The following is a 25,168-nucleotide window of genomic DNA, read 5'->3' on the forward strand; positions in this document are numbered from 1 at the left end:
TCTTCAGTTACATATCGCCGCTGCAGTGAAAACCACATGTCTCCATTTAAGTTTTCCAATAAAGTGAAAGATTATTTTCTACCTTTTGTGTTGAGAAAAAAAATCCTTTCAAAAATGGATCGTCAATGAGTTTAAAACAAGGCTGTTTCTTATTCCATGAAATGGGGATACATAAGAGGGTCAAACATGCTCTAAATTCAGATTATAAATTATGTGTTTAAGTTTATTTTTACCTTCTATTTAATTGAGTTAATTTAATTGATTATTATTCCATTGTTGATGTTGTTTTTTGCCTTTTTTTCATTGAAAGTATTTTTATCACTGTAAATTACTGAAAATATTACAAATTTGCAGCAAAAACTTTTTTCATATGATAATGCTGATAATATTTTATGTTCTAGAGTCACAAAAAAGCACTGTCAGCTTGTGTTCACATGATATATAAAAGACAATCATTGTATTTACTGACAGACGCCAGTATGTTAATAAAATGACTCTGCTGCTTATATATATATATGACATTGACACCACTACTTTTGCAATTGGGCACTTTTGTGATAAATAAAATGCACTGAAACGTCTTTTGTATCTTTTATTATATTTAATGGTTTACTACAAGTTTACTCTCTTATATTCTTACAAGGTTACATTCTTTGTAAGTGTTTACTGTGTAAACTGGAGTATCTACATTTTATTTAATACAATGTTGCTGGAAGTTGGTTTTCTGTTACTGAAAAACAACAGTACAGATGATAAAAGTCATCCATGTAGTGAGACATATCTGATCAGTTATTCAGTTTGACATGAATGCAGAGGGAAAGTTATAAACAAAATATCCTGCTGAGCTGGTTCCATCTCACAGACTTTCAAACAATAGCAATAGTCATGCATAAGGAACAATAATTGCAGCTGAGTGTTTGTGCCTTATAAATTGTGGGTAAGAACTGTCCACATTCGTGTTAAGGAGTTGAGTGTGTGTGTGAGTGCGTGTGTGCTTGTATGAATTTGTTAATTGCCCGTGTGTGTGTATGTCCCTGAGCATTCACACGTTCATATTTGAGTTGCGCATGTGTGCGTGTGTGCGCAAATTGTAAAAGTATGAGCTTGTTAATTTCAATAAGGGATGTTGCCTTGTTGTGGTTTGGAGGGATGGGAGGGAGAGGACTTGAAGTGGCCGACCAAGATCGCCAGAAATCTCCCAGAATTCCATCCCACCATCCAGTGCCAGCTCTCTCTCGTGTTTCTCTCCGTCGCCATCTCTTCACACACCCCCACCATGAAACCATTTTCATAATTAAGTTATTTATTTATTCATTCATTTTCTTAATTACTTTCCACTTTGTGCATGCTTTCCATGCAACTTGCCTCATCCTGGAACAACTGCGAGGTGTGGCCCGGCCAAAAACGATGAGTGAAACCAGAGTGATTTACTTTTTTTTTTAAGCAAGAAAGACTGGTGATACAGAGAAGAAAGATATTCTTTGAAGAGAAGGGTGGTTGGGTGATAAAAATAACAACAGAGAAGGGACTCAAGCCTGACTTCATAGATGTCTCTTTTCTTTCAGACTCTTTCTTCCCTGTTTTCTGATGCTGAAATTAGATCCAGATCTGAATTAAGGAATGATTGGTAATGAAAGGATATATAGACAGGGGGTTGTTTGGAAGGGGTGCAGGGGGTTTCTCTTTTCTGTCCTGACTCATACTCACCACACCATAATCCCCCCTGGTGATGGTCACACTGATTACTGACACTTGGGCATTATAAACACACGCACATGCACATGTTTTAAGTTAGTTTATTACTTTACACATATGGCATGATAAAATGCAGGCGGGCAAGGTTCAGTAATGCAAGTGAAATAAACAAGGCGGCTGAAAAGCACATCATATTTAAAGAGAAAAGAAAAAGAAACACCTGGAGTAAGAACAATAAATCAAAATACACCTGATATTATATACAAAAAGCTTGTCACAACTTATAGGACCAAAATAAGTACAAAAAAAGACACTTTCTTCAAACAACATACAAAAAAATTCATTGTAGTATGTTTAAACTAACACACCCTTCCAGTCTGCCAGGCAGGAAGAGAAACACTCAGCTGGGCATTGTGTGGAAGGGGGCATGCCACTTGGCCTCGCTCCGTCTTTCACACACACACACTGCTGGGTCAGTCAGGCATCGCTCTTAACAACGGGCGCCTGGGCTTGCGTTTCCATGGCAATCTGTAACAGCAATCTTCCCACGGTGGCAGCGGAACCGATCGTTAAGTGTTGCAAAGAACCGTGTGCGTGCGTGTGTCTGTGTGTGTGTGCAAGAGAGAGCGTTCAGAGAGCGCTATCTTGTCCAGCGAAGAGCCCAGATGTTCAGACACTCACTGGGCTGATTGCTCTCTTGACCCCTCAGTACCTGCCCTCATCTCTGCACACACTGACACACATGCAAGACAGATTTGCCAAAAAGTCACATTTTCATAAACTAATTAATCAGCAGTTGCATGGTTGGTAAATCTGTTTAGGCTATATCTGTATAATCCATGATTAAAATTGTTAGCCAAAAGTAAAGCATAAACAATTGAAATGGTTAGCTAAAAGGAATACTTTAACAGTTAAAAGTCACGTTTTCAAAAACCAATAATAAGTGGTTGAATGGTTAGTAAATCCGTAGGCTATAGACTATATCTGTATAATTATATGATTCCCAAACAAGGGTATTTAATAGTTTAAAGTTTAAATATAATTGATAAACAGTTCAAATGGTTAGCTAAAAGTAGCCCATGCTAAAGCATAAACATTTCAAATATTTAGCTAAAATACTGGATGAAAAGTTTAAATTATTAACTTTAGCTAAAAATAATGACTAAACTTCAAATGGTTAGCGCTAATGTTAGCTAATGTTAAAGGATAAACTGTTGCTAAATGCAATGTATAATGTGATTAAAACCTCTGGCTTCTGCTACTCCAAGTGGTAATATGTATGTAAACTTGAACAATGCAGCCTACACATCGACAATTCAGTTGTATGAATACAGTAATTGTAACAATAATCATAATTAAATAGAGCATAAAAACATAAATTCATAAGAACAGATAAGTGGCACAGCGAATGGTGTTGGTGCCAGTGGTACTTAAGTAATTTGCAATCACATGACTCAGTCTTCACTTCAGTAATTCAGTCATGATGACACTTTTCTGATTTTTCTTCATGTATGATTCATATGTGATTCTTTTCTGATCACTGACAGCTGCCCACAGGTCATGGGTTACCTATCTTTTGTTAATCACTGCAGTAGTGTTTTGTCTCTCTGCTGTTTGGTTGTCTCTCACACTCACTCACAAAAAGTTCAGTAACTCCATTCTCCAAGTCACCTGCATGATTGTGTGAGAGTAAAGCTGTATGCACTGTCACACACTCCTCTGTAAATGATGGAGTGTTTTCACAGTCCATCATTCCCACACTCCTCACCTTTCTCCTTCACTCCCTCCCGCTGCTATTGTTCTACAAAGCAGTATAATTAAAGGAGCAGAAAGTGAAAGAAAGGAAGACAGAAAAAAAGGAAGGAAGGAGAGCAGGATAAGATTGGAGGCTAATTGACTGAGGATGACTGAGCAAAGGGGTGGAAAGATGGGGCCAGCAGAGTAGGGAGGGAGAGAAGGAGGGTGACAAGCTGGGGAAGGCCAGATTAAAGGGAGGGAGGAGGGACAGGGAGAAGAGGCGGGGGAGCCAAAACTGGCAACCCTGCCCCAACTGCCAAAGTCCTATTTTGTCATTGGGTGGCTGTGACAGAGAGAGGGAGCCAAGAGAGAAATAACAGAGAGAGAGAGCGAGAGACTATGATTGGATGCCAGTGATAGAGTAAAAGACTAAAGCAGCTTGTGAATTTTCTTAGTTGCCATGGGCCCTTGGGGGTCGATCAAGTGGTACTGCTGACTCACAGAGCAAAGGACAGAAGACACATGAAGAAACAACAACAAAAAAACACTAGTGACAAGAAGTAACTAAGGACAACTAGGCTTTTATAAGTAACAGCGCAAGAGAAGCAGAGAGTGAGGGGCACACAGGGTGAGCGCCTCGTCCAGACGGTCTTCAGTGTGTTGCCTCCACGCACCAGAGATAACAGGATAACAGAAATCCACCAGTCTATCATCTATCTGTTCATCCATCAAGCCAGCCAGTGAGGAAGAGGCAGAGACATGAAGAGACCTCACGACTACAGCTCCCCAGACTCGGACACAGACGAGTTTATTGACGTGGGACAGGAAGACGGCTATTGGTGAGCATCCGCCAACCACACCTGACGCCGTAACACCCTCCTATCACACTTTAAAGGACAATGACAGCTGCAAATTAGTAACAAAAGACAAATTTGTCAGTGAACTGTCGGGTTTACAGGCATTTTGATGCTGCCACACACAAAATTGCAGACATGTTAAAAGAAAAAGACTTCAGGAAAAGTTTCAGTTTTTAAGTCTCAGGAACTAATGTGGTTTCTAAAGCAATAATGAAAATTTGTGAATCTTACTCTTAAACGTTTTCTGCATTCAGCTCAAATGTTTTTTTTTGTTGTCAAACATATTTAAATAATTTAACATCATAGTAGAAAGTTTTGACAAACCTTCCAAACAACCTGAGCTGTTAGTGTAAAGTTTAATTTCAGGCCTCTAGCAGCAAATCTCCCATATTCAATAAACTATATATATTGATTGCATTCCCCTCTCAATGAAACTGTGTCATGTTTGGTCCTTTTACTTGTTCATGTGAGTTAATGTCGAGGTTGAAAATAGTCATTGTATGCACAACATGCATTACAACAGAACAGGCTAAAAAATGTGTAAGGCCTGTCATGAATGAAGCATGGAGACAGGGGTTGAAGTCATGAGCAGAATTTTCTGACTCAGTATCATTTAAAAATAAATTTATTTAAAATATCTCCAGATCAAATACATTTTCAACGTTCCTGTGGGTCAAGATTCACAATTTATACATCAAATGATTTTGGGTTCACTTATAATTGAAAATTATTGTGATGTAGTAATGTTAAGTTTTTAATCCTCCAGGTCAGGAACTATTTGATGTCGCATTAAACTGAAAAACTGAACTGTCAAATTTACACCAAAACCAGAGAGGGACAAACCCACATCAAATGAGTTTGTAACATTTCGACAGGCGCGCTTTATGTGACCATGAAATTGCAAAATATCAATCAATCGTATTCATAGAGCTAGAAGTTAATCATTCTTTTCAGCTTTATTGTATTATGGTTATAATCTTGCATGCATTAAACACAAATTCATGCAAGTAAACATAGTTAGTTAATTATTCATATGCACAGTTATAAAAGACATACGCTAGAAAATGCAAACTACAAAAGGTATAACTTAATGTAGAAACTGAAACACTTAATTCAAAAGAAAATCATTTAACCTTTAAATACAAATGTACCAAGCAGTATATCATGTAAGACTTATTTCAGTGTTGTGGAAAATGTATAACCAGTGACAACACCGCACATAATTATTACAAGCCATTTTACCGTTTTGCTTTTTAGGTGACTTAGTCAAGTGAATGGTTTTAGGGAAATGTGGATTCAAGGGCATATTCATTAGAGTGTATTTGCAACAGAGCATCTACAGTACACAAAAACACACACACAAAAAAAAGCACAAGCACTGAGCAAGCCAATAACACTAAAGACGGTTTGGATAAATCAAATTGCCATGTGACATGCAAACAGAAGACAGAAGACTTTTCAAGTCAGCCCCATCAAACATAAACCTAAACAAAAACACACAGCTAAATTGGCAGCATTCATGTTAAAATCTAATAGAAACTCAATAAGTCTCTGGTGGGGCAGTTTGAAGGGAATTCCAAGCTGTCAGGCTCTTTCGGGCCTGTAAGATGAGAGTTCACAAACAAACACAATCCACATTGAGTGACTGCACTCGGAGGAGCTCAGATCCCATGCTGCACGTTGGAGCCCCATGCGAGCGAAAGCATCACCCCGAGGCTATATAATCATCTTTCTAAAAGTGCTTTCCCTCAGATGGAAAGGAGAACAGCATGTCATTTCACTGAGACTAATGTCCAGAAACGCATTAAACCAAAAACAATCTCGTCTTCCCTCCTCTCCCAGGAGCTCCTATGCTGTTCAGTGCCCAAAAAACAAATTAGATTGAAGGGAGCTGATGTGCCATCCTGCCTCTGTGTCATATTAAGGAGGATAATAATAACAATATGCAGGAGAATCAAAGTTACCATGTTTCTCTCATGTGCAAATACCACTCACCCCTCCATCTCTCTTTTTCTCTCTCTCTCTCTCTCTCGATCTCCATGGTACAGCCCAGTCACCGGGTCCATGTCTCCTGGCAGCGCCTCACAGATTCTGGCTCGAAAGAAGAGAAGAGGGGTGAGTGGATTAAAGCCTTGGATCATAATCTTTTTAGTCCTGTTGTTTTGGTTGGCCCTGACTGACCCTCTGCTCCTCTCGTTGTGTAGATCATAGAGAAGAGGCGCAGAGACCGGATCAACCATAGCCTGTCAGAGCTCAGGAGACTGGTGCCCAGTGCTTTTGAGAAACAGGTGACTGCTCACAAATCTGGGATCAATTAAAACTATTTCAATGACAGAAGAAATAAACCAGCTTCATAACTGAGTAAAACGTCGCTCATTTCCCCTACAGGGTTCATCTAAGCTGGAGAAAGCAGAGATCCTACAGATGACCGTGGACCACCTCAAACTTCTGCATGCAATGGGAGGAAAAGGTGACACTTGAGTTTTTTGCTTGCCAAAAAAAAAAAATCACTTTCATCCATTTTCTGCGGAATACGGATCCAAAAAGTCTTTGGAATAATGCCGGAAAATATCTAACATGTAAAAGTAGACAAAAATAATTCTTTTTTTGGACCACAGATAAAACACTCAGCATCTACAGTAGGTATATGACTAACTGCATTCCATTACTATTATTCATGTATGAATAACTCTCTTTTTTTTTTCTCTCAGGTTACTTTGATGCAAGGGCCCTGGCAGTTGACTACAGGACACTGGGCTTTAGGGAGTGTGTTGGAGAGGTGGTGCGGTACCTCAGCTCCCTTGACGGGGAGTCCCCGGACCCTGTTGGAGCCCGCCTGGTCTCCCATCTTTCCCACTGTGCAAGTGAGCTAGACCCTCTCCTCTTACAGTCGCTCCCAGCCTCCACCCTGCCCTTTCCTCCTTGGCCGTGGGCGTCCTTCCCTCAGATCTCCCCCACCTCACCAGCCTCTTCCTCACCTCCTTTCCCCAGTGGGCGAAGGGATCTGGCCCTGCTGGGGAGCTACCCGTCTCCCGCCTCGCTCCGCCTTGCCCCCCTGGGCGGCTGCCAGCAGGGCGCACCACAGCTACTTGCGCCTACAGCCCTGGCCACCGTCCACAGGGTGCCCTCCCTCGCAACGTCCGCGGCCCTAGCTCCCTCAAGGCCGACCCAGCCGTCCCCTCACAGCGCCACCAGGGCCTCGCCTCTTCCTCTCCTCACCCCTTCCTCTTCCTCTCCTTCTACCTCCTCCTCTTCTACTTCATCTTCTTCTGCTCCACTGCAAATCTCTTTCAGGCCCTTCGCACCTCTAGGGTCGCCCACAGCCCAGCGCAGGGTCTTGAGCGGATCAGCCAAGTCGGCCCAGGGATGGGGGACTGAGATTGGAGCTTTCTGAGGGTCAGCCGTGGTTTTGTTTTCCAAATGAACTGTGTGCAGTGGACATGGTACTTCCCATGTGCACCATGTAGCAAATATGATACCTTTGGAGAAAGAAGTATTGAACCTTTGATTGTCTCTGCTTTGGAGGGACTCTAAAAGCCATATGAGACTGTGGGTGAAGTGTCAGATAATCACAAACAATCGTATATAGTGGAATAATGAAGGAATGTGAAAGAATAGAGGATTTGAATAAATTCACCTTCATGATCTTGCTTGACAAACACATCCACAGTGTCACAGAGCCATATATATATATATATATATATATAACGCTCAACAGTGACGTTGAGTTTTTACTGATCTTTTAACTGTGATATTCGTTTGTTTTTTTCAAAACATTTATACATTTCATTGCCTTTCTGAAGATGTTTGACAAAAATCTCTATAAAGACTAAGTGCCTTTACCTTTGTTCATGTTTTTCTTCGTGTGTTTTTTCTGACTGTATAAGCAACTGTCAACACGTGCTTGCAGCTATGCATTATCTGCTGCGAGTACAAATGGCAAAGGAATGGCCGAGAGCTACATGTTTGCCACTTACCCGTATTCGCCATGTCTGCAAACACTGCTTGCATGTTCCCCAGCCGTAGCCCCCTCTGCTTCTGAGCTGTCTCCAGTGATGGCTGATGGGAGCTGTGGTCTTGTGGCTGCAGAGGATAAACATGGTGGGAGCTGGTGATGTTTTTGGGATGCCGCGGCGAGGCAAACAGACCCATCACTTTGCCCTCTAATTGGCAGTCCCCTGTAATTAACTTTACCCTCATATCAGTCCATGCATCTTCCTCTCCTCTGCTGTCTCTCTGCCATTCTTTCTCTCCAATCTTGTGGTACACCATCGGATATCTTCTCTCCCTGTTTGTCTGCGCCACTGTCTCCTCAACAATGGACAGACAGTACAGAAGAGGGCGAGAGGGAGGGATGGAGAGACTGAGAGAGGAGAAAACAAAGAAAAAAGATCTGAAGGGCTGTGGTTGGGTGACTGATTTGGCGTAGACGTTCAATAACAGGGTGGGAGGGAGGCAGGAGACAGGGTTACGGGGAGATGAGAGGGATTGTGAAGGTTTAAGAGGACAGGAAGAGAAAAAGTGTGAATCACAGAGAGTCGGCAGCACAAGAAACCCCTGAACAATGATGAATGACAGTTGCAAGGAGTTGTTTCTCAAGAAGATCAGCATAATTGTGCCGTGCTTCACCAAAACGGCTCTGCGGGGATGAGAGAGCAGAGAAGAGCCTTGTGTGTGTTTACTGCTGGAGAACGCTTTGATCTACTTCAGGATGCAATGTCTGTGGCCTGCGGTCCAAAAATGTGTGTGTTCCGCAAAGTGCATATTGTTTATTTGAGTGAGTGTGCGAGTGTGTGCTTAAGCCAGTCTCATGTCCACACTGTTCTGTTTGTGTGTGTGTGTGTGTGTGTGTGTGTGTGTGTGTGTGTGTGCGCGCCTTGCCGAGTGTTTTGTTTATGTGGTGTTGTGCGCACACAAGTCTTGTGTGGGTTTGTGTGTGTGTGTGTGTAATGTGAGTCTTCTGGGCTGGCGTCAGGACTGAACCGCGGTGGCGGCGTGGCTCTCGTGCGAGGCTGGCCGGCGGTCGGACGGACGGACGGACGGTATGGTGGTGGAATGTTTGTGGATGGTGCATGCACACACACACGCACACACAGAAAATACACACACAGGCTGGCACTATTCTAGCCTCTGAGCGGAGGAGCCAGAGTCACCACCACAGCTTCCAGGAAGGACAACCACAGTCGCACTGCACTGGGTTTCCCACGGGGGGAGGGGAGGCTGGAGGGAGAAGAGAGGAAGGAGGGAAGGGAACGATGGAGAAAGAAGGAGGGAAGTGTGTCTGTGTTTGTGTATGTGGGGCAAGGGTGTACAGAATAGACCAATGTTATGGTTTAAGCTGAATAAGGAAAAGAGGAGGGTCCAATATGCAAGGAGGAGGCAGAGGCGGGAGGAAAAAAGTGTCTGAAATCAAGTGAGAGAGATTTCTCCACTGATGTGCCAAAAAAACAAAAAACAAAACAAGTATCAGTGCCGAATTTTTCATTGGATTATATACACATATATACATATTATATATATATTCTTGAGGGAGAATCCAGACACGGTATTGGTAGCTTTAGGAGAAGTAGGCATGGTGATGACACACAGTTGTTCACGATGGATAAGCCATGTGGTTCGAAAAAGATACCATTTGGAAACTGAAAGCTCCTATAACAGAATCATAAAGCATGTCTGACATACCTGTTAGCAGATTGAGAGAAACTCTTGTGTGACACAGGTGTAGAACTGGCAGATGGGATCGTCAGTCCAGGTCCTTTGGCACATCGTGAAGGTCTGAACCCTAGAGAACTACAACTTCATGAATCTTCTTAGTCTAGTCTGTTAGCAGAGAGGAAGGGTACTGTACAAACTACAGAAATACAACAGAAACAGTTAACTGAGAGAATAGAAACAGATACACATTCATATTTATTGATTATTTTAATTATTTTTATAATAATAATAATTTTAATTATTATTTTTTAAGCTTCCTTATGATGTTTTTGACGGTTTATTGCATTAAAATATAGCTTTTTTTTTACCAGGCGAGGATGAAAATATCATATTCTTTATTGCATCTCCATGTAGTCTGTAATGGTAAAATAATTATATTAATTTACAATGGATTTATATTCCTTTGCTTCTGACCTTTCAAAGGAGACCAGAATTATGCATCTAGGCCAAATGGTTGAGGAGTTACTCCTGATTAATTTTGGGTATGTTATTTTGGGCGTTTTTCCTGGAAAAAGGTGTCTAAGAAAGAAAGAGCTCGCCTGGCTCAAGTACAAAATGATGAATAGACAGTCTCTGGTCAACAAGAAATACTTACAGTTCACTATTCCACCTAAAACCAAAACTCTGTGTTTTGATAAAAGAGACAAGACATGACATGTTGATTAGCTGCAGATGTACTGGGCATATTTGCTAATAGTGTTTTTGCATGTTAAGCTGCATAAATTGCCTGCTGGTTCTAGCTCTATTCTTAAGGCATGAGAGTGGCTTTGATGCTCTCATCAAACTCTCTGCAAGAATCATTCCTAAAATGTGAAATAGCTGTAACACAAAGTAGCATTTTGTAAGTCAAACTAAGGCATAATATATTATGAATTCTGAATACTTAGTCTTTATTCATTATTTTGGGCAAACAAACACAGCAAACGGTCCAGCAGTATGAAAGACGCAAGGCAAAATTTTGCTTCACTTGTTGTCACTGTTTGAACATGCCTCAGACCCCTCTTCTTTCAAACCCCACACTTTCAGTTTGTAAAGCAGGCCTCAAGTCTCTTTGCTTTCTTTTGGCTTTCTTTTTGGAAAGTTTGAAAAGCTCCTCTAACTGTTTTACCAAGTCCTGTAGTGCTAACACTGACCCCTTTCATTTGAGGCAGGACATCTGGTCATCACATTTGCAGAAAATTTTGGAAGACCTAAAAAAAATACATTTGATTAAAACAACAGGAAGGCTTTTGTGTTTACATTTAAATTTGACATATTTAATTGTTTTAATGAAATTTTTCTGACAAAATTAATCCACTGATTGGAGAAATTTTATATCTGTTCCTGAGAAATCCAAGGTCTGGAAGCTCTGAACTACATTCTAAAGAAATCGAGAAGGAAACACATGCAGTAGTGAAATAGATACTTGTTTAGTCTTAGGCATCCCTAAACAGCATGTAAAATACCTTATAGCATATTTCTGTATGATTTATGTCTAAGGATAGAGGTGTTGAATGTTGTACGCTACTGATAACTAAACCCTGTAAGACAAATATAGGTTTTTGGGTTATACACATAAAATCGACTTGAGTTGATGTGCATAACCTTGACTAATGGAGACCATATAGATGTAGCGCAAACCCACTAAAATGAAAGTTTTCAGTTTTGAAGCCAGTAAAGATTCTCCAAGCACAGCAGCAGTCAAAGAGGTATTTCTGCAACTGCATGTTGACCAGAGGGCTGTTTTTTCAGTCCACACAGTTGTACTTATTTACTCCTAAACCACACAGTTGTACTTCTATCTGTATGACTGACTGTTGACTCATTTACTCCTAAGCTCTTTACAACTTTGTAGGGAAAAATCACAAAGACACAACTTTCATACGATCAGTAAATATGGGTTTTAGGCTCATAGGCTTACAGATTTTTTTATATGGTTAACATACATCGGTCAAGACTGAAGCCATTTTTCAAAACTCTTGAAATAGTCTGCATTACCAACCTGCATCTCAGACAGACAGTTAATCTCACCTCCTAAAGTCACTCAAACCAACAAAACACGTCTCAGAATAAGTTCGTTCAACCAAAACACAGGCAACAATTGTCACTCAGAAAACATTCATCATCACTCATAACACACTGACCTACAAAACACTAACAACAGGGAACATTACATAAATGATGAACTTGTGTGACAGATTTTTTCATACATATTATTATTTCATTATAGAATACAGTTGTTCTCAGTCACTTTGGTACAATTTTCAGATCAGAATTAAAATTCTCAAAACTACTTGCTCAAACTCCACATCATCTAGTCACTTGTACACATCATAAAAGCAATTTCTCATTCATTTAAATGCTTTGAAACATTCGTGCAAATGCTCATGTACAATTGTCTGCTGTTTCCTACATTATCAATTTCTTATGTCAAGTTGATCTAAATGTATCATACTTCTCTAATGAATAGTCTTACCCCTCAAAACATCCACGAGTAAGTTTGTTGCATAAGTCACTACATGCAGAATGATTGAACACGTCATAATCTGTCAAGCATATTTTCTGCACATGCTATCAGATTTTTGTTGTAGATGTGTCCTAAATTGGTGAAGATATCCATTGTGATGTGGACAGGAATCTGTTGCCCAATACACCTACATATAGCCTACAGTTTTTTTCAGTTGCTAAGATGCAATGGTCAAAACTGAAGTCACTTTTTTTAAACTCTTCACACAGTCTGCATTACCAACATGAATCTTGGCCAAACAGTTAATCTCACCTCCAAAAGTCACTCAAACCACCAAAACACTTCATACAAGTTTCAAAATAAACTCGTTCAACCAAAACACTGGCAAAAGCATACACTGTCACTCATAACACACTGACCTATAAAACACTAATAACAAGAAGCCTATAAGGTAAATTTGATGAACTTTATCTTCAAAGTGTGACAGATTTTTTTATTATGTACAATTGTCTGCTGTTTCCCACATTTTCAATTGCTTACTGTATGTCATGTTGATCACAACAGATTATACTGGTTCTCTGTTACTGTAAATGGTCTTATCCCCCAAAACATGCATTAGTAGCCATAAGTTCACTGCATAAGTAACTACATATAAAAAGTGGTTGAACACGTCATAATCTGCATTTCTTCTCCATATGTCTATAAACCTTTTTTTGTAAATGTGTTCTACAGTAAATTGATGGAGATATCTGTTGTGATGAGAATAAGAATCTGTGGTCCAGTAGACAGGAACGTCAACCTGAGGGAGTGTTTCCATGATTCCATTTCTTATTTTGTAATTGTTGCTGTTGTGCTACGCAGTGCTGTTAAATACTCTTGTTATTTTATTTTTTGCATCACAATGACATGATCTGTCAACAAATTACAGTGTATACAGTAAAAGCATAATTGTGAATCCTGTCCAATCTCTTGCAATGTTCAGCTCTGTACTGTTGAAATTGATCTATGCCATACAGAAAAAGTGTAGCCTTGTGCAGTTTTAATCATTGTCAATCAAACCTTAGCCATAGTTTACCAATACAAACAGTTTTGCAAATGTTTAGAATGATTCTAGAAATGTACCAAAGCAACTGAGAAAAAACACAAGAATTCAGTTTTTCTCAATTGCTTAAACACTATAACCAGGCTATTGAACTAAAACTCCATTTTTCAAAAAGCACACCAGTTTCTCTAAACTCTACGCACAAATCCCTTCATTTCTCATTGCCTACATCATGTGGTCATTGAGAAAACACTAACATTCAATATTGTCCACTCAAGTCAGGGTGAGCTCAATTAGCACACAGCTACCCAGGTGGAAACACAAACAGTCAAAATTGATAACACACCAATCAGAACCTTCAGTACATAGGTAAAAGGGCCAGAGTCAGTTCATTCAGTTTTGGAATTTATCTCACCGGTGTGTTAAACTGTGTTGAAGTGTGTGTGTTTTTGAGGGCTTGTGTGTTATGTATGAGGGCAACGTTTGGTTTTTCAGCAAGACTGAATGGTTTTGAGTGGAAAGCTTCATTTTGACTTGAAAATAGGACGTTTGAGGAATTGTGTAAGAAGTTGTGGAATTCTGAATTGTGTCTGTAATGACCTGGTGTTATCAAACCTTTCAGTCGATCTCGGGTGATCGACCTTTTACTTTAGTGGCAGAGAAAACGCCTCTTAAAGTAGGGGTCAGCAATTACGTTCAGACATGGGCCATTTTTTTTTTGCTTTTGTTAAATTGTTACATTGTTTACTGTTGTTCAAAAAATTTCAGCTTTCATCAGGAGCCAACTATTTACCAGCCATGAAAGCGCACGTGTGTGTGTGTGTGTGTGTGTTTGTGTCATCATTACAAAATGTGGTCCTGGAGACACCTACTGTACTGAGAGAGAGAGAGTATGTCTGTGTGATTATTTGAGTGTGTCTTTCTGTGTATGTGTATGAAATATGATAGATAGATATGGGATGCCAACCGGTCGCTAGTTTTGCCTAAATCTGAAAACACAGTGAATGGCATTTTTCACACCCAAAAACTGCATGTCAGAAACACTCCTCAACGTGGAAAGACAAGGAAACACCTTTTTGCTATGATGGTGTGTCAGTTGAAACATATTCACAGCTGTATAGCAGTGAAGCCACAACTTTTGGTTTGAGCCCCAGGGAAGTGACAAAATACACAGTATATAAATAGCAGCAAATTACTGAGCTGGTAAAAGTGACCTGAAATGTGCCCTTTTGGGTCTTAGATGTGAATACATTTTTAAAAAACACTTGAGTTCATGTTTTGGTTATAAATTGCGTTTCTACTGGAGAACTTAAGGTCCCAAAAGTAGAATGGACTGAAGACTGTAAGATCAACAGTGGTTTATACATAGTGACCTCTGCTGTCAAAACTACATAGGTGCAGGGACAAAGATGCTTTTCTGTCAACCAAACTTTAAATTCAAATTTGATGTTTTTTAACACAGTATTTTGGTCTATAAACCCACAAAAGCCTTTTATAGTTTTTCACAGTTGCTAAAACACTTAACCTCATTCTCTGAACCAAATGCTCAGTGGGCTAAACCCATTTGTCGAATCAGTCACTGTTTTGGCCAAACAGTGACTGATTCGAGTGAACCATGAACAAGTTCAGGAAGTTAAGACAGTTTTTGCAAATCTCATCCACTTTTTTTGAAAAACTCTAAATACATTCTCACTCACTAAAACACATTTTGCATTGGGATGCACTTGTGTTGCAAAACGGGAAATGAATGAGGCAAAAGTTAAACACAGCTACAACACAGCTGTCAATATTTTACACACAACAGCTCATAATTCTGTACACATGTTTCTAATGATGTGATCAAACCAATATGTGGTGAAGTCCCTGGCCAGCGCAGTGGCAATGTCACCCTGTGAGCAAGCTATAAGTAAGGGACAGGTTCTCTACTGTCATTCAACCTTGGGGCCATAGAACACCAAACATGTTCTTTCTGGGTGGTCTTTGGATTTTGTGAGCAGCAGGATCATCAGCCAGCAGTGCAACTTGTCTATGGGACGATATCAGATTTTACTGTGGTGTCCCGCTAAGCAAGTGGTTCAACGTCAGCCAGCAACCAGTGATTCATAAATGTTAACCTTCAACCATACAGCCCCTACTTCAATCCAATAAAGGAATTTTTCTCTGCCTGGTGGTGGAAGGTCTATGACCGAAATTCATTTGCTAGGGAAAATCTCTTACAGGCAATGGAATTGGCCTGTGGTGAGATAGGTGTGGAGTGTTGTTGCAGTAAGGTTGCATCCAGCACACCCAAGGGTTTTCCGCCTTTGCTTGGCAAGGGACAAGGTTGCATGTGAGGTGGAGTCCTGATGCTGAAGCAGAATTAATCTCTCATTGACTTTGATTTTGCAGCTGCACAACATTTTTGAGTGTAATGTGTTTTTCATTTAGTTTTCTTTGTTCTTTGGGCTTACAGTGCTGTATTTTTATGCAAGAGCTAAATATACAGATATTTAATACTGTATTACTTGCAGTACTTACAGTATACTTCATATTTACTGTATGTTGTGATTACTGTACTTTTTTTGAAAATTGGAAAATGTTTTCTACACGCAAAAACATTTTCTGTAACTACATGCCCTGGAGGCTGTGTTCTCAGTTTTTTGATGTAGTGTCTAAAGAATGCTCTGTTGTGTTTTACTTATTGACTGGTTGTGTTTATGTTTTGAAAGCAGTGTTTTATTTTGAGAACAGATCACATGGTTTTGAGGCGATTTTTTGATTTTGCCAGAAGAGTCAGGGGTTTTGTGAATGTAGTTTAAACGTTAGGTTTTGTGTTTTAAGTTTTGAGAAAATGAAGGAAGGTTTCAAGAAATATGTCTTAGCAATTGTGAAAAAAATTGTTACTTCCCATAGCAGGGTTGGTGGGAGTAATGAGGGAAGAACATTTTTGACAAGTAGAAATGGGAGAAAACACCTCAGGTGTCACATGAAAATAAAGCCATTTACACAGATTACTTGCTGCTGAATCATTTATTGGATTATATGTGGATTACACTGATTATATATGGATTCTGTGTTTAATTCAATGTCTGTTGTTTGGAATTGTTAGATTCAAACATTGTTTTTATACAAACAGTTCTTCAGGGAGAAGCCAGACACGATATTGTCCATTTTGGAGACGTTAGGAGGAGCAGGCATGGCGATGACACACTTTAGATAGCAGAGGCGCCTAGAGCACAAAATCAACGACAGCATCTTCAGTGATGTACCACGATGAATTTGATATAAAAACAGATATACACGTGTCTTAAAATTACAAAGTTGGGCTACAATAACATCTGTTTCTGAGCACTGAATCATAAAATATCTGTCAGTGATGTAGCTGTAGAACTGGCAGTTTGCATTCTCAATACAGGCTCTCTGGCATGCCTCCATGCGTCACATTCGTCACAAACGAGAGAATATCAGAAAATGGGAAATCTACTCCTACATAGGTCTTCTTAATCCAGTCTGTTAACAGAGCGGAACAGTGTTAGACTGCTGCTGCTGGCCATAATATAGAAACTCAACAAATAAAAATAAACAGAACAACATTACATTAATCTGACGCTTTTATCCAAAGCGACTTACAATTGCTATACATGTCAAAAGTCACACGCCTCTGGAGCAACTAGGGGTTAAGTGTCTTGCTCAGGGACACATTGGTGGATGATTCACAGTGGGGGATTGAAGCTGGGTCTCTCACACCAAAAGCATAGTCTTACCCATTGCGCCATCACCACCCCATACATACAACTTAGATATACATTCCTATTTGTTAAATGATTCCAATGTTTGAGAGAGATTTGGTATGTGGTACATACTGTTATTCAGCTGACAGATGCGTGCTGGTAACCCAGATGTGATTCTTGTTACAGGTTTCTTGACCATTTCATTTGGGTTGTTCTTCAGCTAACAATTAAAGATAAACCAGAGTAGTTACAGTGTGTGTGTGTGTGTGTGTGTGTGTGTGTGTGTGTGTGTGTGTGTGTGTGTTTATTCACTGGAATATTATGTTTTCTTAGGAAAACATGCAAATTCTATCACAAGCTGCTCCAAACCATTTTTACCCACCCAATCACATCAAAAGAAACTGGAAGGTAACTCTCCACTCTGGCAACACTGGATAGTTAGTATTGTATTGCATTGTTTTATAGCATTTGATATATTTTTCTTGTTTGCCAAATGGGAGGGAAACACTTTATGAAGCATTTCTTCACTCTGATAAAGCAAAGTGCATAATTGTACCTGTTGTCACACCAATGACAAACTCTACCTGATGTAAGACAAGTAGGTGCACAGTGGATGAGCAGAGCACAATGTCTGACAGTATTCAGGAGAGGCAGCAGGCAGAACCTCCTGGGCTGTCAGTGTTTGGAAAAAGCTTGCCCTCACACGCTGTGTAAAACAAGCAGTACAATGCATGATGGGGATGCAACAGCCTGCAGTATGGTGCTACAAATGATACTACAACCTTTGCTATAAGTGTCTGATTACCTGTGTTACCGTTTTGAGTTATTTGTATTCCAGGGGAGAATCCAGATACGATAGTAGCAACTAAGCGTATCACAGGTGCACTTATACCTAAACACAGAGAGAAAAATATCAACATTACAAAATGCCATAACTCAAATCGGCCTTCTCATTGGTTGAACTAAACCTTAGTGGGTAAAGACAAATGAATACTGGGGACACCAGTCTACAAGGTTTCCAGTTCAAGTCCATGGACTGAAAACCTGCTGAACACCTGCCCTGCCTGAGTGCAAGGCTGCCAAAATACTGGCTTGAAGCTGCTCAGGAGCCAGCAGACCTCAGTAGTACTGAGCAGCCAGCTGTTGCCACTACTGTCTTTTCTTTTCTTTTCTGTCTAAAATCACTCTGTCTAAAATAACAGTATCATGAAAAATTCAATGTAAAATGATTCACTTTATGTACCTGATATTTTCAGTTGTAAAGTCCTTGTCGATAAAAGTAAAAAAACTGACAGCCAGGATCACATGTGCAGGCTCTCTGACACTCCTCATAGTCCGCTGTGAACAAAGTTCGGTAGTCTGCCCCCGGGAAGTTCACGTTCCTGTACACCTGAGACAGACAAGGATCTGGCAGATTCAGAGCCAGACAGAGAGTTTAGGACAGTGTCCGCACACGTCATTAATTACTAATGATTTAAAATGGCTGCGTGCCTACTTGGGTTTGGGTTGCAGGGTTTGAGAGAAAAGCCAGAGGTGATGCCCTGAAGTGGTTTCTGAACACTGGGCTCTCCAGAGGCAGTGGACTTGAGGTAGCAGTAGAACTGCCTGGTGGAGACAGAGGCAGGTGTACTGAGGTCAGCCACTGACAATAAACAAGGCAGGTAGGCAAAGGTTTTAGGGCAGCTGCGGTTAGAGAACCATTATTTATTTGTTAGTGTAAATAAGCAACAAGCAAACTCAACTTAGAGTGGTCCATCTGAATAAGTAGGGGGGCTCCCAGGGGAAGTGCTGTACTTTCTGTTTAGGGATTAGGCTGCTAAAGTACTTTGTTTTTAAAGAAACATGTTTTGAATGGACTTAAATGGTTTCTATCAAAAAACCTGGAACGTGTTGTCGCTACTCAAATTCAAACCCAACTCACCTCTAACAACCAGTTCGAACCATTTCAGTCTGTATTCCACTCACAACACAGCACTGAAACAGCCCCCCTCAAAGTAACCAATGACCTCCTCCTCTCCGCCGACTCCGGTCACCTCACCATCCTCATCATGCTCGACCTTACTGCAGCCTTCGACACCATCAACCACTCCACTCTTCTCTCCCGACTGGAAATTTACTCCAATATTACTGGCACTACACTCTCCTGGCTCCGCTCTTACCTCACCAACAGACAACAGTTCATCAACATCAATAACTGCACCTCCTCCACTGCTCCTTTGTCACAAGGCGTCCCCCAAGGTTCGGTGCTTGGTACTCTCCTGTTCATCATTTACTACCTGCCACTCGGAAATATCATACGTAAATATTTTCTCCACTTCCACTGCTACGCCGCTAACGTCCAGATCTACATCTCCACCAAATTCATTACCACAGTTACACCTGCAACTCTGACCAAATGCCTCTCTGCTGCCCTCTGGAACTCCTTACCCATACACATCTGAGATTGCAGCGAGCTCAAAACCTACCTCTTTAGACTAGCTTTTAACCTCAAATAATGTTTTATTGCACCTGCTGTTTGTTATTTATATAGTCGCCCCTACACTCTTATGTATTTCTGCACCACAGGTTTTTACCTACCATTCATATATTTAGCTATGTACTTATTTTTAATATGTACAAAACTTCTTGTTTTACTGTAGTGTCTTTGAGTGTCCTGAAAAGCGCTAAAGAAAGTGTGTGTGTGTGTGTGTGTGTGTGTGTGTGTGTGTGTGCACGTGTGTGTGCATCAACCTCTTCATTGGCTCCCGGTACAATACAAAATCAACTTGATAACCATAGTCTTTAAGCACTTTTTAAAACATATTTAATTAAAAAAATACAACAAAAGAAATGTGCAGAAAATAAATAAATAATATCACAACAAAATGTGAAATGTGTGGAAAGACTGATTCTTGGGTTTAAAGTCTTTTTGCATCTGTCCTTCTTCTTGGTTTTCTCTGTCGGCCGCCACAATATTAGATTTAGCCATTAATGTGTCTTTAAACTCCTCATATCCTGACACAATCAATGTGCATTCTTCTGGAGAAATATGGAGCATGCGCCGTTGCTGAACACACCCCTTTTATGGGAACGTGCACCAACTCCAATTAAGTTAACACCGGGTTAACACCGACTCAACTAACCAACATCTTTTTCACCGTTGTAATATCGTTTAACTCCAGTGTAGGTGGTCAGAGTTTCTCAACCCTGAGTTTGCTTGATAACCCTGAGTTAACTCTGAGTAGGTTGAACTCCCTTCGTAGTACACGCCACAGATAAACCTTAGATCAGTAACTCCGGCAACTGATGCTGTAAACCCGTTGCCGTGGTGAATCATAATATCAATTTTTTTCGTCCCCACACACACTTCCATCAGGCTCAACACACTCAGAGTTGATTTAACTAATTCTGATCATCTGTTCTGGAACCAGAAATTGAGAGTTTCCCCACTCACACACCTCCGGCTCAATCAACTCAGAGCTAATAAGAGAGTTTGTTAAGCCTGCTGTCTGAAAAAGGGCCCAGGTGTCACATCGCACACATACTGAAGGGGCTGTGCCAAAGCTTTCAAATCAATAAAGCAGGCTGCAAAGCAAACTGATCTGTTTTATTGTTTTATTTACACACAAAAAGACTCACCTGCAGCTCAAATAGCAATCAAATGATGTTAGGAACAATCAGCACACAAAGTGCATATATTAAAGAATTAACATTTAATTTGAACACCTGTACAGTATGAGCTGGTAGAGCACTCAGCAGTTTTTCAGTGTGAAACCAGACACGACATTGGCCTGTTTGGTGACTTTAGGAGGAGCAGGCATGGTGATGACACTCTTTAGATAACAGCGGCGCCTAGAAAACAAAATCAACCGCATCTTGACTTAGGTACCATAAATACAGTTTTCATCAAAGGGAGGCTACAATAGTGTCTGATTGGTGATCAAGTTAAAAGTTGTGTGATATGCAAGTATTGCCTGAATTACTGGTATAATTTTATTTCAAAAAATGACAATATTTGTGTTTATGTAGGTTTGCATGCAAGCATAAAGAACTGTTTACCGATCAAGGCCAAAGAGGTTCTCAGTGTCAAAGCTGTAGAACTGGCAGAAACGATCTTCAGTACAGGTCTTCTGACATGTGTCTGCATCATCCTCCAGCTCAAAGCGAATGTCAGAACCTGGGAAATCTATGTCTTTGTGAGCAACCTTAAGCCAGCCTGTAAGCAGAGAGGAACAGGGTTAAACTTCTGATGCTGGCTAAACAACAGAAATACTTCACTAAGAATAAACTAAAATGATGGATAGAAACACATTCATGTGCACTGAATGATTCCAGTCTATGTAATATACCAAATCTAGCTCAGCTTTGGCACAATTAATTTATTTCTCTGAAATTCTATTAATGTTTCAGACTCTGACTTCTAGCACAGCGCTTTGATTCTAATTGCAACTGCTGAGAATAAATAGCTTCATAATGCAAGACTTCGAGTTTACACCCATGCTGAATCAGCCATCGAAGTGCACTTCATCCGGTGGGATAGTTGCTGAGACATTCTACTCAACTCAAAAGATTGCAGGGGATCGCCACAGTAATTAGGATACCTCATTTGGGAACATAAATGTCAAAGTTTTAGTGTTGATTAGTGATACATACTGGCATCCAGCTCACAGAAGCGTGCTGGTATCCCAGATGTGACTCCCTCTTTCTTTTTGGTCACCATTTCATTTGGATTATTCTTCATGTGACAACTTAAGTTAGTACTGCAAAACAGAAAGTTAAACCTTTTAATATAACATGAAGTAGAGCACAGATTTTACTGAAAAGGAGAAGCAAATATTCTACCACTTACTGTCAGGTAAATTTCCTGAACAATGAACAGGCTAATATAACTCAGAAACATCTAATTACTTACTGTACTGTCTTATTGGACAAGCTTTGACATTATTGCCACAAAATATTTATTAGGCACTGAGAGCGTTTTGTCAAACACACGCTACCTGACATAAGTGAAGTACGTGCAGAGTGGATGAGCAGAGCACAATGTCTGACAGTGTTCAGGAGAGGCAGCAGGCAGTGTCTGGATGTGGTTTTCTGGAATGGCAGTACTTGGAAAAATCTTGCCCAGACATGCTGTACAAAACACAGATAATATGTACATTAAAAAAGCTTGCAAAACAACCTGCAGGATGTTTCCTAATGTTATGTTGTTTGTGTACCTGTGTTTTGAGTTGTTTGTGTTTCAAGGGAGAATCCAGATATTATACCAGCCTTTCTTTCTACAACAGGGGTCCTTGGTATTGCCAAGCTGAATTTAAGCTGGCACTTGAACCTAAAAAAGAACAAGAGGTAGCTTTATTAACAGAATGGCATGCTATCACTCCATCTCCCAACACTGATGTTACAGATGGGCCTTGCAAATAGGTTACAGCTATGAGTACAGTGATACATGTTGAAAATAATTAGGGAATTGTAGAGCCTATGTTTCCACGTTGAGGAACCCTAACAAACTATGGGGGTCAAGGATATGTAGCCAGTCAGTGGAATTAGCAGATTTTTTCTGAACCCAAATAAATCGGCTTTGGCAGATGTATGAAGATGCCAATACCTCCAAGACACCTACAGACCAGGGGTCTCATTTATAAAACCGTGCTTAGAAACCTCACTAAAAGTGTAACTGCACCCAAAAGCCAAAAATGGCGCATGCCAAAAAATATTCAGACTTACAAAACTGTGCGTACGCACACTTGTAAACAAGTTCCCTTTATAAATCACAATCAACTTGAAATGTGGCGCCTCTGAGGGAGCTCTATGTCCGATCCTTCAAACGCCCATAGTGGCCTATAAAAGGTCAGTGAAACGCCCCTCTTTAATATTAATACGCCCTGACTGCAGGAAGTTTCTCATTTCTCTTCTTTATGTGCGTAGGCATGGTTCAGAGTTCACTTACAGGACCGCACATTTTCCTGTCAAGTTTGTTTTTTATAGATCACAACCTTTGCTTGGGAAGTGGCGTACGCACGTTCCCAGCCCTGTTTTGTACGCACGCACCGTTTATAAATGAGACCCCGGGGCTGTACAGAGGGTTTTAGAAATACCAAGGTGCAAAAGGTCCAGCTAGCTAGGGGTGTGTGCCATAAGTCATTTATCCACAGTTGTACTTCTAACCTTAAAAACATGTTAACCATATCTACAAAGCCACAGGCTGATATGGCTATTTAAATTCTGAACTTGCAAGGTAACTGGTAGCTAAACCATCCAGTAATTCACTCATGTACAGTGTAAATATGATGAATAATTTCAGCACTTAACAGTAAAGAATTTAATGATTATTATTATTAAATTAATCTATTTTATATCACTTCATCCCCTATACTGTTCGCCCTTTGCACCAGACACAGAGGTTCGTCTCAACCGATGACATTACCTCAGCCTCTAAGCCCTGTCTTTGAAAAATTACTATTCAGTTTCAACCGCAGTGTAACATTATGTGATCCTTTTACCTGAACTTCTCTGGTGTGAAGAGCTCATTTACAAAAGTAAAGAACTGACAGGCAGGGTCCTGGGTGCAAGCCCTCTGACACTCCTCATGGTCCGCTGTGAAAAAGGATCGGTAGTCTGCCCCTGGGAATTCCACGTTCTGGTACACCTGAGACAGACAAGGCTCTGAGAGAGAGACAGCCCAACAGACAGACAGAGCAAATAAAGGAAAGTGTGAAAGTAATTAACTAAGTGTGAAAGTAATTAACTAATGGTTTTCACAATGGTCTTAAATGGTTATGAGCCTACGTGGGTCTGGGTTGCAGGGCTTGAGAGAAAAGCCAGAAGTGACGCCTTGGAGTGCAGTCCGAGCATCGGGCTGTCCAGAGGGAGAGGACTTGAGGTAGCAGCGGAAGTAGCTGCAGAGAGGAGCAGAAGGTTTTTTGTTCGAAAAACCAATAGACTGACAGTAAGAGAAAAAGTAGGCTACTCATAGGATTACTTCCCAACAAATAAATAAGATTTTAAAGATAATACCTCTAATGTAAGGCCGTGAAATTGCTGTTTACTGAAAAAATGCCACTTTTCACAAGAAACAAGTTTTACTTACTTTTTGCTTAATTACTTAAATGTCTACTACTTTTTTCTTACGTGTTATCTCTGGTCCAGTCAGCTCGAGAAAAGGTAAAGAATTGGCAGGAAGAGTGCTGGGTGCAAAGCTGCTGACAGTGGTCAGCATCAGGAGAGGGGAGAAATATAATGTCAGTTCCTGGGAAATCCACATCCTGCAGAAGTTCTCGATTACATTCTAAAGGAACTAGAAAGCAAACACACACATTTACATGTACAAATACACACAAATTAAATACATTAGTAGTATTAATAGTAATTTAAACATGCAGTAACCACCTGTAATAACAATAAACACAGTATAGTGTTGTATTACCTTGACTAAAGGAGAGGCTGCAGATAGAGAGCAGACCTAACAAAATCAAATATGTTCCCATATTCTCAGTTTTTACGATACTCTTGACGATAGGCCAATAAAGGTTCTTGAAGCACAGCTGCCGTCAAAGAAGTGATTCTGTAACTGCAGGCTGACCAAAGGAATGTTTCCCAATTTATACATATGATCTATTTGTACAGCTGATTGTTTACACATTCAGTGACTGACTCACTGCAACCTTTGTACAGCTACTGTAGTTTAATGTGCAATAAGCAAATAAAACAAGCTTACTTCTTAATTCTTGATTGTTTGATTGATATTGCTGTGTAGCACACTGCTGTTAAATGTCCCACTTTAATGGTATCTGTTGTTGTGGTTATATTTGTCTGCCACAGGGAATTTCCAAAGGATAATAAATACAACTAATAGGTCTGCTTCAGATTGGCAAAATTACACGGCCGGCTGATTTTTCTAGCACTGATATAAAGTACAGTTACCAAAAAAAAAAATGTTTTAAAGGCATTCCAATATAAGGCTTTATTTGTCTATGACTGCGACATTTGG

The 25,168-nt window shown here is 40.2% G+C and overlaps 3 protein-coding genes across 5 annotated transcripts; 1 reads left to right on the plus strand and 2 right to left on the minus strand.

Annotated features, from left to right (window-relative positions):
• Positions 1-3,712: 3,712 nt before the first annotated feature.
• On the plus strand, positions 3,713-8,131 carry heyl (hes related family bHLH transcription factor with YRPW motif like). Of its 2 annotated transcripts, XM_038724008.1 has the most exons (5): positions 3,713-4,271; positions 6,338-6,404; positions 6,494-6,577; positions 6,678-6,759; positions 7,001-8,131. In XM_038724008.1, exons 1-5 carry the CDS (start codon positions 4,192-4,194, stop codon positions 7,681-7,683), a joined length of 996 nt encoding a protein of 331 aa, XP_038579936.1. In that variant the 5' UTR covers positions 3,713-4,191; the 3' UTR covers positions 7,684-8,131. The 2 variants fall into 2 exon arrangements, with proteins under 2 accessions (XP_038579936.1, XP_038579935.1); XM_038724007.1 differs by lacking the exon at positions 3,713-4,271 and having other exon boundaries at positions 6,029-6,404.
• LOC119906699 lies at positions 6,263-8,954 on the minus strand. 2 transcript variants are annotated; one of them, XM_038724010.1, is made up of 3 exons: positions 8,484-8,954; positions 8,267-8,372; positions 6,263-6,380 (listed from the first exon to the last, which is right to left on the minus strand). In XM_038724010.1, the coding sequence occupies exons 1-3, from the start codon at positions 8,898-8,900 to the stop codon at positions 6,343-6,345; spliced, it is 561 nt and encodes a 186-aa protein (XP_038579938.1). In that variant the 5' UTR covers positions 8,901-8,954; the 3' UTR covers positions 6,263-6,342. The 2 variants fall into 2 exon arrangements, with proteins under 2 accessions (XP_038579938.1, XP_038579937.1); XM_038724009.1 differs by having other exon boundaries at positions 8,267-8,954.
• An 11,820-nt stretch (positions 8,955-20,774) lies between these two features.
• Positions 20,775-24,766, minus strand: LOC119907799 (coagulation factor XI-like). The gene is made up of 9 exons (XM_038725481.1): positions 24,605-24,766; positions 24,310-24,475; positions 23,968-24,077; positions 23,682-23,844; positions 22,398-22,510; positions 22,179-22,311; positions 21,835-21,941; positions 21,241-21,397; positions 20,775-21,033 (listed from the first exon to the last, which is right to left on the minus strand). The coding sequence occupies exons 1-9, from the start codon at positions 24,663-24,665 to the stop codon at positions 20,934-20,936; spliced, it is 1,110 nt and encodes a 369-aa protein (XP_038581409.1). The 5' UTR covers positions 24,666-24,766; the 3' UTR covers positions 20,775-20,933.
• Positions 24,767-25,168: the final 402 nt, after the last annotated feature.

Source organism: Micropterus salmoides, unplaced genomic scaffold (genome assembly GCF_014851395.1).
Source record: "Micropterus salmoides isolate LMB-PRFRI ecotype aquatic unplaced genomic scaffold, ASM1485139v1 Ms_hic_scaffold_17, whole genome shotgun sequence".
NCBI classification, from domain to species: domain Eukaryota; kingdom Metazoa; phylum Chordata; class Actinopteri; order Centrarchiformes; family Centrarchidae; genus Micropterus; species Micropterus salmoides.

What these genes read in the sequence shown, in the direction of transcription:
- LOC119906699 (XM_038724009.1), bottom strand. Translation starts at nt 8,900, where the DNA reads ATGCTGATCTTCTTGAGAAACAACTCCTTGCAACTGTCATTCATCATT. An exon ending in TGCAGACATGGCGAATACGG is followed by an intron (nt 6,381 to 8,266) that starts GTAAGTGGCAAA and finishes CTTTCGAGCCAG; the next exon opens with AATCTGTGAGGCGCTGCCAG.
- heyl (XM_038724007.1), top strand. Translation starts at nt 6,042, where the DNA reads ATGGAAAGGAGAACAGCATGTCATTTCACTGAGACTAATGTCCAGAAA. An exon ending in CCAGTGCTTTTGAGAAACAG is followed by an intron (nt 6,578 to 6,677) that starts GTGACTGCTCAC and finishes TTTCCCCTACAG; the next exon opens with GGTTCATCTAAGCTGGAGAA. An exon ending in GCATGCAATGGGAGGAAAAG is followed by an intron (nt 6,760 to 7,000) that starts GTGACACTTGAG and finishes TTTTTCTCTCAG; the next exon opens with GTTACTTTGATGCAAGGGCC.
- LOC119907799 (XM_038725481.1), bottom strand. Translation starts at nt 24,665, where the DNA reads ATGGGAACATATTTGATTTTGTTAGGTCTGCTCTCTATCTGCAGCCTC. An exon ending in GCCCTGCAACCCAGACCCAC is followed by an intron (nt 23,845 to 23,967) that starts GTAGGCTCATAA and finishes TCTCTCTCTCAG; the next exon opens with AGCCTTGTCTGTCTCAGGTG. An exon ending in ACGTACTTCACTTATGTCAG is followed by an intron (nt 21,942 to 22,178) that starts GTAGCGTGTGTT and finishes TCTGTTTTGCAG; the next exon opens with TACTAACTTAAGTTGTCACA.